This window comes from Ascoidea rubescens (assembly GCF_001661345.1).
Source record: "Ascoidea rubescens DSM 1968 unplaced genomic scaffold ASCRUscaffold_7, whole genome shotgun sequence".
Taxonomy (NCBI): domain Eukaryota; kingdom Fungi; phylum Ascomycota; class Saccharomycetes; order Ascoideales; family Ascoideaceae; genus Ascoidea; species Ascoidea rubescens.
The window spans coordinates 622257-641996 of record NW_017962919.1 but is presented as its reverse complement, the minus strand read 5'-3'; the positions used below and the strand labels follow the sequence as shown (position 1 = coordinate 641996).

General features: G+C 32.9%; 3 protein-coding genes and 1 non-coding gene across 4 annotated transcripts; 2 read left to right on the top strand and 2 right to left on the bottom strand.

Moving 5' to 3' along the window:
- The first annotated feature begins 1964 nt into the window (after window positions 1-1964).
- MDS3 (Mds3p) lies at window positions 1965-7752 on the top strand. The gene is made up of 3 exons (XM_020189280.1): window positions 1965-2587; window positions 4040-6848; window positions 7550-7752. The coding sequence occupies exons 1-3, from the start codon at window positions 2330-2332 to the stop codon at window positions 7552-7554; spliced, it is 3072 nt and encodes a 1023-aa protein (XP_020047099.1). The 5' UTR covers window positions 1965-2329; the 3' UTR covers window positions 7555-7752.
- A 729-nt stretch (window positions 7753-8481) lies between these two features.
- On the bottom strand, window positions 8482-8554 carry ASCRUDRAFT_t92. Its single transcript has one exon. It is a non-coding gene; the product is annotated as a tRNA-Val (tRNA).
- Window positions 8555-11299: 2745 nt separating this feature from the next.
- On the top strand, window positions 11300-11889 carry ASCRUDRAFT_76156 (uncharacterized protein). Its single transcript, XM_020193362.1, has one exon. It carries the CDS (start codon window positions 11355-11357, stop codon window positions 11568-11570), a length of 216 nt encoding a protein of 71 aa, XP_020047098.1. The 5' UTR covers window positions 11300-11354; the 3' UTR covers window positions 11571-11889.
- Window positions 11890-12935: 1046 nt separating this feature from the next.
- ASCRUDRAFT_22402 (KilA-N domain-containing protein) lies at window positions 12936-13274 on the bottom strand (the record flags this gene model as incomplete). Its single annotated transcript, XM_020189738.1, has 1 exon — window positions 12936-13274. A coding segment is annotated over one exon (339 nt), but the record flags the coding sequence as incomplete, so codon positions are not given.
- Between the last annotated feature and the right edge of the window lie 6466 nt (window positions 13275-19740).

Sequence of the window (19740 nt, the reverse complement as noted above, 5' to 3'; positions counted from 1 at the left end):
CGTCTTTGTATCTATGATTATTATACTCTTCATTTACAATAGCCTAATATCTGTTAAAAAATGAATGCAGAGTAAAAAGAAATACAAAAGCACGACCCGTATTGTTGGTCTCAAACTTGATTTCCCAATTTCATGATTCAATTTCATGATTTCTTATCAGAGGCAATAGATATTAAAATTTCGATTAATCCCCCTTTAACAACTTTATGATAGATAAGATTTCTTTTTTAATGGATTTCTGAAGCATTGGAAAAAAATAGTTGTTGGCTGTGGAATAAAAAATAGTGTGTAGATTACATTCTGCATGCCCAAATAAAACTTGCTAAATGTAAGTCAAAGTAGCTGGAACTAAAACTGATTAAGAATAAAAATAAAAATAAAAATAAAAATAAAAATAAGAATAAAAACCAGAATTATTAGAGTTGCTATGTAACTATTTACCCAATATAGTAAACAATCTGGTTTTGATAACACATTTTATATGAAAGAAAAGAAAAAAAAAGTTCTAATTTCAAAAAGAAGAAAGCGAATAGGGTCTGGTCAAAAAGAATTCCCCAAAACAGACAGCTCGAATAATCCCAAATTATTAAGGGGAGAGTTAAATAATTGTGAATTATTATTTGGGACAGTTTTGCAATAAATGGCCATTAGCGAGTGTCTCTCAGTCCCAAATTGTTTTTTTCTATTACCAAAATCTCATCTGTGATAGTAAATTAAATAATAATTTCAACAACAAGTAAAGCAATACACAAAAACATGAAATAAAACAAATGTATTGTAGTGGTAATTCTCAAATAGTTCAAAATGAGGACTGGAAAGGGCATAGTCAGTGGCATGTTCGAATTGAGACCAAATTGACCCGAAAGGCATTCAGTGAAGCAGTATTTGATTGCTGGCGATGGATTGTTGCATTGCCAAATGGATTGACTAATAATTATAATTAATAATAATTCTCAAAGCAATGGTGTTTATCATAAGATTTGTTGCTTTTGATGAGATGATTTCGCATTCTCATCATTTAACATTTCAGCAGTGTGGTCTTGCCGCAAGAAGAGGTTGCAGTTGCATCCAACATAATATTATTTACAATTGGAATTCAATTCTCCAGCGCCATCAGCAGGCCAAAAAGCCTGGCTTCCTCCTCATTCTGCTCCACCAAACATGCTCCACCTCCCGCAGAGAAAACAGGTGTGTCCCGAGCAAATAAGACATCAGGATCCGCCCACACGACCCGCTTGCGCAAACACACACGTGCCCAGACGCAGCACCAAACCAACAATGCGGCCATGCGCTGTGATCCATGCACACACACGTTTGGATGCATTGTTGTGCAGACAGAAACACGCCAGCTGTGTGGAAGACAGGAGCTTGCCTCTGTCAAAATTCTGTTTTTTTGCTTGGGCGATGGTGTTTCTGCTACTTCTGCTGCCTCTGCTGTCTCTGCTGCTGGGTCGCTTGCTGCCTGGCCCAGTGATCAGCTCACAGTTGCCATTTCAGCTCCAAGTTTCATTTCAGATTCCATTTCAAGCTCAGTTTCAAGTTCAAAGTTCAAGGTTCAAGGTTCTGTTCACTCCATTTGCTCGTTTCTTATTTTCTTAGCAATTTGCTCTCTTTCCAACTATTGTCTCAATACTTTTTTTGTTCTATAATTCTAGAAAAGTTTATTCACCAGAATTTTTATAAAAACGAGCTTAAACCAGAATAGAAGCTGCCTTATTCAATTTATATTATTTAAGGAGCAACCTTTTTTTTTCCATTTGATCTTGGTTTAGTCAAATTGTTGTTTGTTTTTTCCTTTCTTTCCTTTCTTTCCTTCTGTATTTGAGTTTGTTGTGTTTTTTCTAAAGGAAAAAAAAGTTTTGTGAATTCCTTCCTGATTTTTCTAATTTTACTTTATTTTTAAATTGCAATTACTTATATTAAAAGAACAATCAATCATTGTCCAAAATCTCTTTTTTTTTCTCTCATTTTTTTGTTTCCCACAATTCATACCACTTTTACTCAAACTACTGGTAATTAATTAATTGCACTTTAATTAATCCCTAATTATCCCCTTCACTTTCCACACATTATTGACAGCTTTCCCATTCAATTCCAAATTTCAACTCAATAATGAATAATCAGCTGGTTTCAAATTAATAATAACAGAAAAAACAAAAACCCAACCTATTTTTTATATCTGAAAATTAACATCCTTTTCTTATTCTCAATCTCTATTTAACCAAAGAAACCAAAACTTTTTTTCCCCTTAAAACAAACTGAAAATTTAAAACAAAAAAAAAGAACCAAACTCGTTTCGCTCAACCAGCTATATCTATATCTCTCTATAATGCCTCCTTTAATCTTAAGTCCCTCTTTATCTTATCCACTTGAACTACCTTCTATCGATGAAAACACACCTATTGATCCAAGAAAGCTATTACAAGTCAGAACTGGTGCCTCAACCTTTCTTTATCGCTCAAATATCTTTCTCCATGGTGGTTTAACCATTCCTTTGAACGATCTATATGACATCAAAATATCTGAAATTGAAAATATTCTAATCAATAACTACAACTACAACTACAACAACAAAACCCTAAATAACTATATCTCTGATGAACTATTCTATCTAAATATAATCAAAAGAAAATGGCAAAGAATCAAACTACTAGGCGAAGACGATTCATCAATCGACGATAACAACAACAACAACAGCACTCATACCCCAATTAACAAATTCAATAAAAATATCAATAATAATAAATTTTTCAATAAATTCAAAAAAAAAATCATAATAAAACCAAAACCAAGACTATTCCACTCAATCTGTTGCTTCAATTCAAAAATATACCTATATGGCGGTTTAATATTCGACGACTTTCTAAAAAAATTGGTTCCAATCAATGATTTATGGGAATTCGACTTGATTAATTTAAACTGGTTTTGTCTTTCTGACTCCTCTTCTTCCAACATTAACGATCCAAACTTCACCAAAAGATTCAACCACCAAATGTGTCTTGTAAACGATCTCAATTGCTTCAAATCTCTAATAGACAACCCCAATGCTTATTTGAATAACAAAACCACTATTCCAATGAAAAACATTAAAAACTATCTCGAATCCCAAAACCAAAACCAAAACCAAAGTCAAAACCAACAAAGAATCGACGCTCTTCTTATAGCTGGCGGCAATAGCATCAATGATCAAAAAATTAACAACATTCTAATCTTCGATTTGTCCAAAAAATGTTGGCTAACAAAAGAATCTCCCAATGTCTCGAGCGCCTATTCAATTGCCTCTTCTTTAAACGCCTCTCCTCTACAATTGGATCGTTCTTTTTGGTTTCCATCAAATAATTACAACAATAATGATAACGAAAATATTCCCTTTTCTTGCATTCAGGAAAGAAACTTCATCATTCCCTCAACTTCCCACTATCTAAAACTCTCTTCATCCGATAATAACAATAAAGATAAAAGTATCAATAAAAACAAAATTAATCGCTCCATCCAGCTGACCGCTGATCATTATACCAATACAACTTTTCAATCAGATTTATACTTGGATGATTCTTTACTATTCTATGTCGACCAAGAGGAAAATGACAACACCACACCTTCAAATCCCTTGATATACTACCAATTGAAACAAAACTCAAAGGCAAAAAGATTATGTTTGAATGAACAGTCCAAAAACATAATCCCCAATAACTTGATGTTTCCAGTAGGTGAGCTGTTTGGAGCCAACATCGCAATTATCGGGTTTTCTCTATCTAATGGTGACGTTCAACCAAAGATCTTCATCTTTAATAAACCCAATTCAACCTGGTCCGAATTAAATATTGGCGGTGATGGCACTCCTCATTCTTTCTTTAAAGGATTTGTGTGGCAATCCCATCATAAAATTGTATTACTTGGGTCAAGAAAACGTATTGGCGAATCTCCATCTGTTCAGTATTTTGATTCCATTGTTGTTGTAAATTTACCAATTGCCAGTATTCTAACTATTAAAGAAACTGAAAATTTCTTAAAAATGGCTTCAAATGAATCTAGCTCAATTAATCCTTTGTTTGCCTCAAACTACAATAATGAAACATATACCCAACCCAGAAACTATTTAAGCTATGCCCCAATTAGATCAAACATTTCCAGCATTAAAAATCAATCAAACTTCGCTTCTTATGCTCACTATGCTGCTCCCATAAGCAATTTGACTTCATTAAGATCTATTTTCCCTCCCGTTGCAATTACTTTGGGTAGAAACGCATTTACAAGATTTTGTCTCTCCATTTCAGACTTTCAATTTGTTTCCGCTGATGGTGATACAATACCAATTCCATTATATATTCTAAGAAAAAGATGGGGAAGAACATTTGACACTATATTAGCCAGAAGTTATTCAAGGGCTGTCGCTCTATTACAATCACAGGAAGATAAGCGTATAAGGGAAACTGATGCAACTGCAGACAAAAGTGCAGACAGTATTCAAGTCGAAAGCAATGAGGACTCAACTTCTTATACTCAACAGCAAAAATTAATTGGCCTTTACAAATCAACCTCCAACTCTTCTTCTACCTATACTAACATTACTAACACAAATAAATCTGTTCAATCACCAAACATCTTTATTAGTGATTATGGATCACTGTCAAATCCCACAAAAAATAATTCTGAACATCAAAATCTTTCAAATAATCAAACATCTGATACTCCAGAAAGCAAAAGTGCAAAATCTCATCCAAAATTCATAATACCGCCAAAGACAAACGAACCAACCATTCCAATGCCAGTTCCCTCAGAATTACAAAGAGAACAGTTGGAATATCAAAATCAGAAGATGTCTTTGTTAAGTGAATTGGAAAAAGTTGGCCCTGTTGCCATGAATAAGCGAGAAAGCAATGCCTCTAGTGACCGTTTACATAAACCATATAGCTATGATGATTCTTCCAGGGCTTCCAGTTTTATTGACAATTTAAGCTCAAACAAGATCACAGAAGTTGATTATAATCAAGACAATGTCAATAGGACAATGTTACTAGGACATCTTTCAAATTTAAATCAAAACTCTGAGCTTTGTTTAGAGCCATTATTAATTCCAAGATCACTATACTTACCGTTTTCAACAAGCTCGGTTTATAGCTTTGCAGAATATTTTTTTACAGGACAAGTCAATCCTAAGTGGCTATTGACCAACACTTTGGATTTATTAATGATTGCTAAATTCTATGAATTGCCATTATTATACGATCTAATTTCTGAAATTTTATATGTTATAATTGGCAGAAAAGAAAGTTATATTAAAAAATACAGTAAGGTATTGTCAGATAAATATTTTGAGATTTTTGGCAAAAGATATGAAAGTTTGAATGAATTTTTTGAGCCCACACTTGCTGAAACTGAAGAAGATTTTGATATGATGTTATTGAAAAAAATGAGTAGCAAAAGAAGAGAAAGTAGGAAAAGATCTGAACTCAAACAAAGAGCTAGCCATTTGTCCACTGCAAGTACAATTTCTCTTAAAAAAAAACTAGGTGATAGCAAATCAATGGATCCACGTAATTCATATTTAAATTCAGATAGTGATAGCATAATCAGTAAAGATGATGAGGATGTTGATGATGACAATCTGGAAAAATTAAATCCACAAGACCCAATTGTTGAGGATAAGAAATACTTGGAAAATCATCCATATAATCTTAAACAAAACGATAATTCTTTATGCACTGACGATGACATTTCATCTAGTGATTCAGACGATTTTGAAATCGGATTGGGATTAGCTGATGATATTTATAATACAGAAATTGAGACAAAATTCAGATGTGGATCAATATTTTCTGGGAAGCAGAGCGTTTTTTCTAAAAGCAGTGATTATTTTAGAGAAGCTGAATTATATCCTGTGATTGGTAATGGATCAGCAGCTACAGTTACATTGGAAAATTTGGCATCAAGTAATTCACCAGCTCCATCATTTTTTCTGTTGCAATATATTTATGAAACGGGATGTTTGGGGTGTGATGTTAGATTAATGGTTAGAAGTATGAATATTTTAGATCTAGCTAAACGTTTTAACAAAGTCAAAGTTGAAGTTGAAGATGTTTTACGAGAGGAGATCGCTAAGGAAGAAGAAGCGAAAAAAGAAGCAATGAAAAAGCAAGAAGAATTCAAAAAAAAATTGAAAGAGGAAAAGTTGGAACAACAAAGGTTAGAGAAAGTTCGACGCAAAAATGAAGCAGCTAAACTGGAACAAGAGAAAATTCAAAGACAGTTGGATAGGTTTGAAAGGCATAAAACAGAAAAAAAGAAGGCTAATTTTCGGTCATCAACACACACTTCTGCTAGTAATGCTAGCACTAATAGTGGAATACTGTCATACCATCCAAGATCGAAGAGAACATCTGGTCCAGTTGGTAGTATTGGACAAAGACAATTTTATCATAAAAATAGAGTTGATAGTGATTTAAATTCGTTAAATTCGGACAAGAGTATGTCAAGGAATGCTATTTCTTCAATTGGAGAATACTTGACACCAAAATATTCGAATATTTCAACAACAGGTACAATTAATACTACGAGTACTATTGATACTACAAATACAAATACAAATATGACAAGTGCATCATCTGAGTATAGTCATTCTGTGGATGAACCATGTTTTGATATGAGGTCGACAGTCGATGGTAATAGAATTAAATATACGAATCAGAATGTTTTGGGAAATATGAATACCAGTTCTGGTAATAATCCTAGTTTGGGTGGATCTAAGCTTGCGTCGAATATTTATAATAGGAATTATCCTAATATTTCAAACACTCTTGACAATGGTAATATAAATAGAAACAATAGCAATGTTAATAATAATAATAGTAATAACAGCAACAACAACAATACTAATACTACTACTACTACTACTACTACTACTACTAATAATAATAATAATAATAATAATAATAATAATAATAATAATAATAATAATAATAATAATAATAATAATAATAATAATAATAATAATAATAATANTAATAATAATAATAATAATAATAATAATAATAATAATAATAATAATAATAATAATAATAATAATAATAATAATAATAATAATAATAATAATAATAAAGTTGATAACGATGATGCTGCTACAATATTTTCATCAGAGTCTAAGAATCCGAATTTAGATGTATCTTCATTTGTATCATCTACACATTCTTCATACAATGCATCATTGTATTCAGTTAACAGGGCAGTCTCGATCAACACTTTGGAAGCATCTGAGCGTAATGGGAATAATTCGAGAAGCAATTTAGAAAATATCAATTATTCAAATCAAACTGAATTTTTGAATTCCAAACCATCATATTACAATCTTAATAAAACTATTAGTAATAATAAGTTGGACAGTAGTAATAACAATAACAATAATAATCATAATAATAATAATAATGCCAATGATAGTATTAGCAGAACTCTTAATCCAACAAAAAGCAAGAATCTCAATAATTTAGAAACTCTTGATAATATAATGATTTTGAACAAGTATAAAAATCCAGCTTCTAATTCTAATATTCAAAATAATAATAATAATAACTTTGATAAGAAGAACTATGGTAATAGTAATAATAATAATAATAATAATAATAGTAATAGTAATAGTAATAGTAATAATAGTGCTGATGCTAGAAATGAGTTTAATTCAACTATGAAAACTCCCACTAATAATATTTCTCATCACAGACGTCACAATGATCATCACCACAATGATTTCAATTACAATTTGAATGCTAATATAACCAACAGCGGTAAGTCCGATATTGATGTTAAAAATAATTCTGATAGGGGTTCTAATTTCAATGCTAATTCTACTTCAAATGTCAACATAAACATCAACTCAAATTCAACAGTAAATGCTAATGCTAATGCTAATTCTAATGTTCCTACAAGAAATGAAAAGATAATATACACGCATAAATATGAATATTCATCAAATAAGAGTGGTGGTAAATTTGGGAAACAGAGGATACTCAGTAATAGCAGCAATGCAGCAACAGCAGGACCTGCTCCGAAGAGTGAGCAAATTGGAGTCACTAAAAAATTGTCTAATTTATTTCATAAGAGGCGTTGAATACAATTTTGAATGGTATTTTTATTTTTTTTATTTTTTTTAATGTTAACTCTTGAAGGAAAAACAGTTTAATCTTTTTTACAATATATTTTGCTACGCTAATTTTTTTTGATCCTTTAGTTGTTTTTTTGTTTTTATTTATTTTGATTTGTGTTTTTGTGTATTTGCGTTTTTGTGTTGTTATTTATTTAATTTTGATTCCAGGTATCTGAATGGATTAAATTCACTTCTTCTATTTACTTCTTTGTTTAATTATATTGAGCGCTCTAAAGCGGTTCTGTATATAATTAATATCACGAATTGACGAAACGAAGAGACAGTGGTGGTGATTGTGCTCCATTTTCTGGATCTGGAGAAATGCGACAAAAAGGCAAAAACAATGATCCACCCGAGGTTCGAACTCGGGACCTTCTCGGTGTGAACGAGACGTCGTAACCTCTAGACCAGTGGATCCTTAATCCAGATTTCGAAAACACACAAACAATACAAGCTGCTCTTTGCTGTCTCTGAAGGAGTCTTAAAGAAGTCCTTGAAGAAGCCTCTTTGATTCTTTGAATTTGTGCAACAATTTGCTGAACAACTCGCTCAGTCTTTCATGGAGCAGCAAAACAGAGCAACGCTGCCTCGCCCACTCGCAGCAAGCAATCGTGGGTGGTTTGGGGATTTGAGTGTTGGATCATGAATCATAAATGCTAAATGGGCTTTAATCATCTGAATTTCGAAGCAACATTTCAAGTCGGGCATAGTTTAAACTTCGGGACAACCAAATACTTTGTGATTTTCCTGCTGATAATCACGCTCAACCCAGCAAGCACTAATATGGTACGAAGAGTCTTCTAAGAGAGTGCTAAAAAAGCAAATATTATTTGGTTTAGTTTTTTTTTATTCAATTGCAAACGATAATTCGAAAAGCGAAAATAAATAAGTCCATTATTCTAAATATGATATGAAATCATTAACTAAAACCGAACTTGGGTTTGAACCTTAAACAAACATTTAAATTTTGTTTTTTTGTTTCTGTTTTTTGTTTTTTAATCTATTTGTGTTTTGGTCTTTTGTTGGTATCTTTTTCGCTGTTGTTTGTAATAAATCGCTTTGTTGTTTTGTTCACTTGCCATTTTATCGTTAAATTCTTGATGAATTTATGTTATTCAGCAGTAAATAATTATTATTATCAAAAAGAGCTATTTGTTTTGCTAACAACTTCTAAAAAGAGATAAATGAAACAAAATTGAGAATTTTTTGCAGTGTTTTACAAAATTTTAAGACTTTTCAGAATCTTTTAGAATTCTTTAGGATTTTTGAAACTTTGCAAAAAGAAATTTCAAATTAAACTTTTTGATTTTGAGGTTTGAATTTGAGCAAAATAATAAAAAAAATCAAACATCGTCCAAAAAATCAAAATAAAAGACCATAGTCATACTCAGTCTTAATAGTTTTTTGGCCAGATAATAGTTTTGCAGTTTCATGGGAGTTGTTCAGATTTGTTCAGATCCATTCAAACCCATTCAGATCATCCCAGACTTTACTTTGGATCCCAATTCCTGTCTCCAGATAGCTCTGGAGTCCAAAATCTGATTCCCATTTCCAATGTTAAATGTTACGATGATACTGAAGAGCCAAAACATTATTTTCGCCAGATTGTAAGAATATGTAGAGCTAAAGTGTAGGGGAAGTGCTTTTCGTCTAGCAGCTTCAGAGAAACAGACTGTAGCAGGCTTTGGAGGAATGTTTCTGTAATTGAGAATCAGCAGCCCAATTCTATTTTCCTTAATTCCCAAATGCTGATACTCACAATCACAGATCTGATGATCAGGAAAACTCGTATTACAATATCAATTATCAAGTTCTTTCCAAGCAATATTGTCCTGCGATCTTTTGGTCGCCTTACCAGAATAAAAGCTCATTGAGCTCGTTGAAAAACCTTCAAAGCTGCTTAACTTACTGGAAAGCAAGATATGAAGCAAATCCTGTAAGAAGATTCCTCCTAGTTGTACAAATTCCTACAGATTCCATGTCACCATTAAAACAATAAAACAATGAAAATTAATTTGTCAAATCTACTTGGACTTACTCGACTGTAATTTGCTTGGGCCTATTTCTGCCTCTACCCAAATATGCTTTATGTTTAGGTCAACAGCTCAAGCAACAGTTGTGTACCAGAATCAAACTAAAGGTGAATATCTTCATGTATCAATTTCTCTGCTATCTGACAATCAAAGTGCAAAAGTGTATCGATACGTATATCCACTATTGTACCTTCCATCTTATCCATCCCTTTTGCCAAACCTTTACCATAAATTCTACACCAAGATATTTGCCAAACTAGTATAGATTAGTGCAAATTAAATTAAATTAAATTAAATTAAATTGTATTACTGCCTTTGCCTTTATTTTCTTCAATTCAATTTATCATCTCGAGTGTTGCTCAAGTATTGATTTTCCATATACCAAGTACTAATCTACCTTCTTGAGCACTAATCTGGCTTGTTATTTCTGTTTTCAACATCTCCCAGATAAACTTATACCAGTTGTTTTATAAAATTTAACCCACTAACCACTGCTTTCCAACTTCATTTTTTCAAACTATTCTTTTACTATCGGTTTTGGGAATAATATTCGTTACTAAAATCAATTTAGTGATTATACTTTATGTCGTTTAATTTTCTTTTAAAACAACTCATAAAAAAAAAGATTGATAAACAAGAAGTCAAAATCCCACTAGAAAAATCTCGTAAATACTCCAAAAAAAACAAAAAAACGCATCTTACTTATTACATGGACTAATTTTATTTTCGCCTTTACTTTTAATTTTGCTTTCACTTTCACCTTCACTTTTTTTGCTTGTGCCTTTTTTCTGTTTCTCTTTTATTTTTATTTTTATTTTTTTTACTTTGATTTGTTTCTTTTCTGTTTGATATTTCAATTATTGATCAAAGCCAAAACCAAAATGAATTTTCTTGAAACTCTGTAGTTTGTTGCAAGAATAAACAAATTTTATGTGCTTGCTATGGATGTAACAAATTTTATGTCAATCCAAGTGTTTAGAATTAAAATTTTTCTTTTGATTTGGCTTTTAAGATTGCTGGTGGGTTTATGTAATTGATTTTAAAACATAATTAAGGCAGCTTAATGAATATTAAAATAAAGAAATAAAATTTAAAATTCAGCTGGAATAAGGTGTAAAAATCACATTTCAGTTATACTATCTCATATTCAACCACCACTTATATATTTTACGTGTGTGTGTGTGATGGCAAATAATCTTGTATTTTCTGGTGCAGCTGTTGATTATATTTGCAGTATTAGAGCAATTTACAATACTGCCCAATCGAAGCCTTTGATATATGGAAAAAAATTGCACGAAATAACACAAGCAATGAGAGAAATCCCCAATTACATTGTCAGTTTCTGGAGCCAGATTATCGTTGCCAAACGTCGCACGTCCTGTTCAAAAAAGCCCAGCTGAATCTGCTTCTCTCTCCAATGCTGGAGCTATTTGCCAATTTTTATTTGTGGCATCAGAAGCAGCATGTTTCGAATAAAGGAAGGAAAAAAAAAATGGTTCAAAGCTCCAGTGGGTGCGAAACCAGACAGCGTTGAAGATGCTCGCATTGGCTATACTAATACATAGGGAAGCCTGTTCTGTCAGATATATACTACACAGATTATGATTTGGATACATTTACATTTACATTTACATTTACATTTACATTTACATTTACATTTACATTTACATTTACATGGAGAGGGATGAGATGAAGAAATGCAGCGTCAGTAGGAGTATCGTGTGAATATGTTCTTTGGGGAGTGTTCTCACTTTGCTTTTATCCCTACGAAGAGTCGAGAGTATTCAATGGAGAAAACATATATTGAGTGCTTTTCTATTTTATTTTCGAGGGATATTCCAAGATGTGGTTCATGTCAAGTAGATATATAGATTTTATAGGGAAAAATGTAAAAGATAAGACAAAACGAAACTAAATAGGTTATAAAGAACATAAATAAAGATATTATAGCACCCATCAGATTCTCAAAGGTTACGAAATAGTGTATATATATAAATAAGTAGATAGGTAGATAAATAGAGGAACATAGATCATAGGGAAAATAGGGAAACAAAGACTATTTAATTATAATAAAGAAAACTAAATATTAAGAAATGAAAGAGAAACAGAAAGAGAACAAAAACAGATTAAAATAAATAAGATTAAGAGAGAGAGAGAAGAGAGAGATACTAATACTAAAAAACTAATATATTGAATATATTACAATTTTGAAAAATTACAGAGAAAAAAAAACAATTTGACCAAGATAAGCAAATTAAATAAAACTAAATGGTTTTTTTATTTTTTTTTTATTTTTATTTTTTTTGGGTTTTTTTGATTTAAATGATTAACAAATAATTTTATTTAAGCTTAATTTAAAATTACTGAATTTTTTGTACTTATTTTTTTTTCTGTTGTTGTTGCTGTTGCTGTTGCTGTTGTTGTTGTTGTTGCTGTTGTTGTTGTTGTTGCTGTTGGGAGGCTAATTGTGCTTGGTAAGTATTGGTGGCAGTATTCGTATTTGAGTTTGTATTTGTACTGGTATTACCGTAGTACATGAATTGATTTTGAACAGTATTTGGGTAATTGTATTGGTAAGGAGGATAGTTTGGGTAGAATTGTTGAAAAGAAGGATATTGAGGAGTTTGAGACTGGCCTTGTTGATTTTGGGTGGTAGGATCTTGAGAATCTGAGGAAGAGGTGGTAGTGGTGGGTAAAGGTTGTTGAGCTTGAAGGAAAGGGTCATGCAAAGGAGGAGCAGCCCAATATTGGGGAGGCTGTTGACCGACATGAGCATTTGATTTGGTGTAGAAGCCCTTGATGTCAGTGACAAACAATGGGTATAATAAATCAGCTATACCTTCGTTCCTGGCCAATTCAAAGGCTCTGTCATAGGGGATCCAGACACCTTTCAAGTTCATTGCACCGATTTTAATGACAAATCTTGTTTTTTCAGTTTTTAATATACCATCTCTTCTGCCTCTAGTCATTCCGGTTACGTTGAGTAGTTTTGTACCATTGATAAAGTCGTTATCGCCTCTTCTGGAGACAGTAACGTTGCGACATTCGACTTGGTAGCAGATTGTGTTTTCGTCTTCCCAGTAGGTTGTGGTCAATCTTGGTTTTTGGGGGATGAAGGGTTGAGGGTTTGGTCTAAAGGGTAGTTGCCAGCTTGGAGCAATTAGTTGGTTGCCGTAGGTTGAGTAGGTGAGTTGGTGAGGTTGGGGAGTTTGGGTGACGAGAGCTTTGCTGGTTAGATTTGAGGATTTTTTGGAATGGGACTTTGAGGAATCAATTGAGGAGTTTGGAGAGGAGAGTTTGTCTGATTTCAAGGAATGCGTCTGGTCGTGGTAGGACTGTTGTTGTTGGGTGTTGAGTTGTTGTTGCTGTTGGTTGGAGAGCTGTTGCTGTTGTTGCTGTTGCTGGGGGGTGAGCTGCAGGGAGTTTTGCAACTGGGAGGAGTTCAATTGGGATTGGTTTTGTTGGTAGGGCATATAGTTTGTGTACTCGTAGTAATTAGGGTATCTGCCATAGGGGTAGTAGGCATTTGACTGTTGCTGGTTGGTAGTGTTCAGGTTTGAGAGCAGCGAGGTGGCGACGCCCACCTGGTTGATGGAGGAAAGGGGCAAGTTTGCAGGAATTGGGGACTTTAGAGAGGTGGTTGCATGTTGGGACTGAGGTTGGTTTTGAAGCTGGGGGTCAGTGGTGAGATTTGACTGGGAAGCGTTGGGATTTGAGGAATCATAAACACCATAGGTAGGATTGGAGGACATGATGGTACTTGGAGCTACCGGAGGCAAAGCGACGAGAGGACGTGAGAGGGAGTGGTAAAGGGGCCAGCGAAGGCGAGAGTGCAGCAGCAGAAGAGGAGACGAGATAACGACGCAGGGGCCAGAGAAGATGAGGGAGAAGGAGGACGAGAAGAAGGAGGACGAGAAGAAGGAGGACGAGAAGGACGAGAAGGATGAGAAGGATGAGAAGAGAAGAGAAGAGAAAAAAGAGAAAGTGAAAAGACGGGGAATATGAGGATCTTTTATACGGATTCTTTTCTATGAGGAAAAGAGAAGGAGAAATTGGTTCTCTAGAGCAGTGAAATAAGCAAGTTGGAGGAGTTCAGAGGAAGCAGCTGCTGGAACAGTCGTTGGGATTGCAGAGAGGTGGTTGTTGGGTGGTTCTCTGTTGCTTTCTGGGTAGAAGAAACAATTGGAATTAGCCTTAAGATTGAGATGAAACTTGATGACGTTCCAGGAGAGAGTAGAGTACGAAGTAGAGTGAGAAAGTGAGAAGACGAGGAGGTGAGAAGGTGAGAAAGTGAGAATGCTTTCAACTAATGTAATGTAGTAGTTCAATTTTGAGAGTGTCGCTGGAAAACTAGGTTAGTCACAAAAGTTTAGATTTCAAACAAATAAAACAAATTGAGCTGGATATTGCGAGAAAGCAGAATTGAGTGGGTAGAATAGAGTAGGTGAAAGAGATGGAGGAAGATCTTAGGATTAATCTGGGATGATTTGCTTTAGAAGGGAGGAAGAAGTTAACTTTTGGATGATCAGAGTTAATAAAGCAGAGGGACTGAACGAGATGGCAGAGTAAAGAAATGATGATAAAGTGTAAAAGATACCAGAGAGAGAAGAGATAAAAGAAGATGAGTGAGTCTTTTTATATTAAAAAAAAGAATTCTATCAGGAAAGTTTCTAAATTGAAACGAAAAGGAAAATAATTAAATAGGTAAATAATTAAGTAAGTAAGTAAGTAAGTAAATAATTAAATAAATAATTAAATAATTGATATAAAATGATTAAGATTTTAGTTTTAGTTTTTTGCAAAATTTTCAGGAAAAGATTCAAGTAATCAAATGGTAGAATAATAAAATAATAAAATAAAATTTGTATTTAAAATTCGCTACAAAATTTAATAAAATTTAATAAAATTTAATAAAATTTAATAAAATTTAATAACAGAATTATGTGAAAATGGATTTAAAACGATCAAAATGGATAAAAATGGATGAAAAAAGAACGAAAAGAAGACAGTTTTCTCAAATTTAAAATAGATATATTTAAATAGAAAGAGTAATTACAACAGATGGTGATAATTACGATAATAATTGGCCATTAATCGGCCATTAATTGACTATTAATTGGCTATTCATTCGCTATTCATTGGTTAATTCCATTACATTACTCGATTAAAGAAAAAAAAAAGGATTTTGGTGTTGTTTTCTTTAACGTTTTTTGGTGTTGTTTTTTGTTTTTTGGTGTTTTTCTTTAAATTTTTGGGAAAAATGAAAAAAAACTCATCTGAATAAGGTTTGCATTAAGGTTTCAAATAAACTTTTACAGATTTAAGTTTTCTGAAAATGGTTTTTTTTGGTTTTTGGTAGAATGAAATAAAAAGCGCCAAGCTAAAGATGTTTAAGCTTCAACAAACAAGCAGAACACCAATTAGGGTTTGAATAAGGTTTGTGTGTACATCAACTCTGAACTTAATCCAAAAGCTGCGTGTCCCGTTTCTGCAAAGGCGGGTGAGCTCTCCGCGGGCCTCATCCGTGTCCGATGTGCGGAGGACAGCGGAACGCGTGTGCCAAAGCGGGCCGGCGCAAACACACGGGGGGTTGAGTGTTGAGATAAGGAGAAGGAGAAGAGGAAGAGGAAAAAGAGGAAGAAGAAGCAAAGGAAAAAGAAGAAGCAAAAAAAGTAGAAGAAAAAAAACACTTTTTTATCTACGTCATGCAAAATAACCTTTGCTGAAGACTGGTTTGTTTCAAAATGAAAAAACCATTGGATTTGTGCAAATTGTCACAGAATCTGCTTTTTTGCTTGTTTATCAAAAAAATAGAACTTTTGCTAAATAAGGAGAACAAATTGAATAAAATCAATAATTTGAATAAGGTAAATTAGATTTTATCTGCTAAAATTTTAATTTAATGAGACAATTTTTGAAATTCGAATGATTTAATAACACATTTAAAGTTATATTTAAGATTGTCGATAGAAAATATTGCTAATTCAATAATCATAATCATGGGAAATCATGATTAATTGAAATTGGTAGTTTAAAATCGCTTGAATCATTTTATATCAAATAATTAATTACAAGTAATCATAATTAATCATAATAATTAATCATAACTAATTATAATTAACTACGATTACTTATCCCTTTATGTTTCCATTAAATGATTCATAAATTCTAAATCCACAAATCCTCTCCATTTACAAAATTGTCATTAATAGAACGCTAAATTCGATTTAAAACCGAAATAAATGAAATGAAATGAAATTTTAGATTAAAAGTTATCGATTATTGTTAAATAATAATAATTATTATTATGATTATGATTATGATTATGATTATGATTATGATTATTACTATCACTATTACTATCACTGTTACTATTTCGATTGAATCAAAACTTGCTGCTAAACTTCAATAAGTTTAGTAGCAAGTTGTTTCAACATGTTTTAAAACAAGTTTTACAACATTTACCAATCCAATAACATCAAAAAAATGATTGATTTATTTAGCAGCAAGTATTAATAGTCATAGTTATGAATTTACAAGCACTTATCTATCAGTAAGGTCGAATCAAGATAGGATCAGATGGGAAATAAAAAAGCATGAATGGATCACGAATATAGTATTAATAGATCGTTTATGGATCATTCGAGTTTGAGGATTATCGACAGTGGTGTCTTGATTCGCTGAATAGTTTCATCATTGTTACCACAAGATGGAAAGCCACCAACCACCTCGATAGATATGTCTGCATCTATGCCTCTATCCTTCGACTATATCCTTCAACACCCATCCTCATGTCGAGGCAGCAATGTCTTTATTGTATCTGTGGTTGTGCTGTGGTGGTGCTGTGTGACTGTATGTGCTTGCTATATTGAATAGTACGCACTCTGCACTCCCACGTTGGCCCTCCCACCTCCACCGGGGGCGGAATATCCGCCAGCTCACTCATAATATTCCTGCCTAAATAATATCCGCCAGATCACCTGCTCCTCTCTGCGCACATTTTGTGTTTGCTCCCATCCGCTCCGTCAGCCAGCGCGCGCGGCCTCGTTTCCGTAGGCCCACGCGGCTCTCCGCGCCCGGCGGCGCTGACGGTGTAGCGGCGCACTCCCAGCGGGCCCGCGTGCGCTGCCCGCGCTCAGCATCCTCCTGTGCCGCGCGGCGTCCGGACTGTCCCTGCTGCGCCTCTCTGTGCTAGCTGTCTCAACATGCTCCACCCCTACACAAGCAGTATTTCTGGTAGTGTGGGTACTCACACGGGGCTTTGTTCCTGCTCCTTCCTCCGTCTCTCCCCTGCCCTACCTGGACTGCCCTGGGATCGACCCGCGCGCACGCTGCACACGACTCACCGCCCTTCACATGCACGCTAGCCCCGCTCAATCGGGATGAAACTCGTCATATGTCTCAGTCACATGTTTTATAGCGTGACTGATTGTGTAATCATTACGTAACATGAAATTGCATAGATCTTTGCACGTGACTTATCATTTATTTTTTGTTTCTCCTTTCATTTTTCTTTTCAATGCTTAATATATTGATATCTTTTTTCTTAGGTAAGTTTCCAGAAAGTGATTAGGAACATTTTCTTCATTAATCGCTATTCATAACTAACTGTTGGTTTAATTTTGTTTTATTTTGCTTGATTTTGCTCGACTTTTGTCAATTGGTTGGTTCATTGTCTATTTCAATGATGTTTTCTTCAAATGACCAACTCACTCTCAATAATAATGCTTCTAATTTAATCACTAATATTAATAATATTAATAATACCAATAACATCAATAGCATGCACCAAAATACTGATATCATTACCGAGAACACTAATAATAATAATAATAATCATTACAACAATAACGATAACGATAATGATAATGATAACGATAACGATAACGATAACACTGATGATATCTCAGATACTGTAGATGAAAATCAAATTGACTTGAACTCAATTTCAAACTTCTTGAATCTTTCAAATGCTGATACATCCTCTTTAAATAGCTTGTCAAAAACTTTTAAATTCAAATTGAGCAATCTCCTAAACAACCACTTTGATTACCAGAAAAAAATCCTACTGCTAGAGAAACACTCCTCTTCCTTATCAAACAAACTAATCCATTCCAATCTGCTTTTAAAAAACTTTAAGAAAAACTACTCAATTCTCTCTAAACAAAACTTGGATCTAAAATTCAACCTGAGGTTAATTGAACAAAACTACAAAAATCAAAGCAACGACAACAATAACACCATCAAAAGCTTAAACACTGAAATCGCCAGTCTATTAAACTTTAAAAAAATCAAATCTTCTCAATTCATTTCCCTAAACAATAACCTAAATCAATTAAATGAAGAAATCCTAGATTTAAATGACAAAATCTCAAACCTAACCCAACAAAATATAAATCTAAAAAAACAGTTATCCATAAGCGATCTAAATCTCAAATCAATCACTTTTAATCATGATTTATACGTATCAAATGTTCAACATCAAGTTCTATTATCCAAAAACTTAACCAATTCTTTAAATGCTACCATATCTTCAAAAGATGCAAAAATTGAACAATTATCCAAAACTATCGAATCTTTCAACAAAAACATCCCCAACTCAATTCAAGATACCTCCACTTTAATCACTAATCCAAATCATAACCAAAATCAATCAATCCAAATCCAAATCTTGGAAAAAAAATTAATGAAAGAATCAAACCTCAAAAAAAATCTACAAGATCAACTAGACATTTTTGCCAAAACTTTAGATCAAAACTTTCCTATAATCAAATCAACAAACACTCAAAATAAATTACTAAAAACTCAGCTCTTTGAAATGGATAACGAAATAGTGACAAATAAATCAAAAATTGATAACCTACTATCAAAAATCGCTTCCTTAAAAGTATCCATAAATGATACTCTGAGAGAAAAACTCTCTCTTTTAAAACAAAACCTAGATCTATCAAAACAAGTCCAGTTTTTTTTAATCCAATTATCAATCAAAAACAACGACAATATCGACCCACTAAATGATTCAGATACCCAATATCTTAATCGAATTCTTGAAAAAAACAACCTATCACATAATTTCTTAAACAAAATACAATTAGCTATAAATAATCACCAATTTGATTATTTAAATAACTTGAATGAAAATCCCAATATTTCTTCTTTAAATAATGATAATAATAATAATAATAATAACAATAACAACTTTTTTCAAAATGATTATGATGAAGTAATCTCTCAAAAGTTAGTCATCTTTGAAAATATCCCAACTCTTCAGCTATTAAACTCTCAATTAATTAGAGTAGCAAGAGATCTATCTTTAGAATTAGAAATTAATAATAAAACTAGAAAAAATTTAACTTTATTTCAAGATTCAACAATTACTGAAGCTAATACTGCTATCAATAGTTTGCAAAATGAAAATGACTCTTTAAAAGATGAACTTGAAAAACAGAAATTAATAATTTCAAATAATAACTTCTTATTATCTAAAAAGCAAATTGAAAATTCAGATGAATATAAATTTTTACAACATACTGTATCATCTTTAGAAACTCAAAATTCAGATTTACAGAA

What these genes read in the sequence shown, in the direction of transcription:
- MDS3 (XM_020189280.1), top strand. Translation starts at nt 2,330, where the DNA reads ATGCCTCCTTTAATCTTAAGTCCCTCTTTATCTTATCCACTTGAACTA. An exon ending in ACAACAAAACCCTAAATAAC is followed by an intron (nt 2,588 to 4,039) that starts TATATCTCTGAT and finishes GAATCTAGCTCA; the next exon opens with ATTAATCCTTTGTTTGCCTC.
- ASCRUDRAFT_76156 (XM_020193362.1), top strand. Translation starts at nt 11,355, where the DNA reads ATGGCAAATAATCTTGTATTTTCTGGTGCAGCTGTTGATTATATTTGC.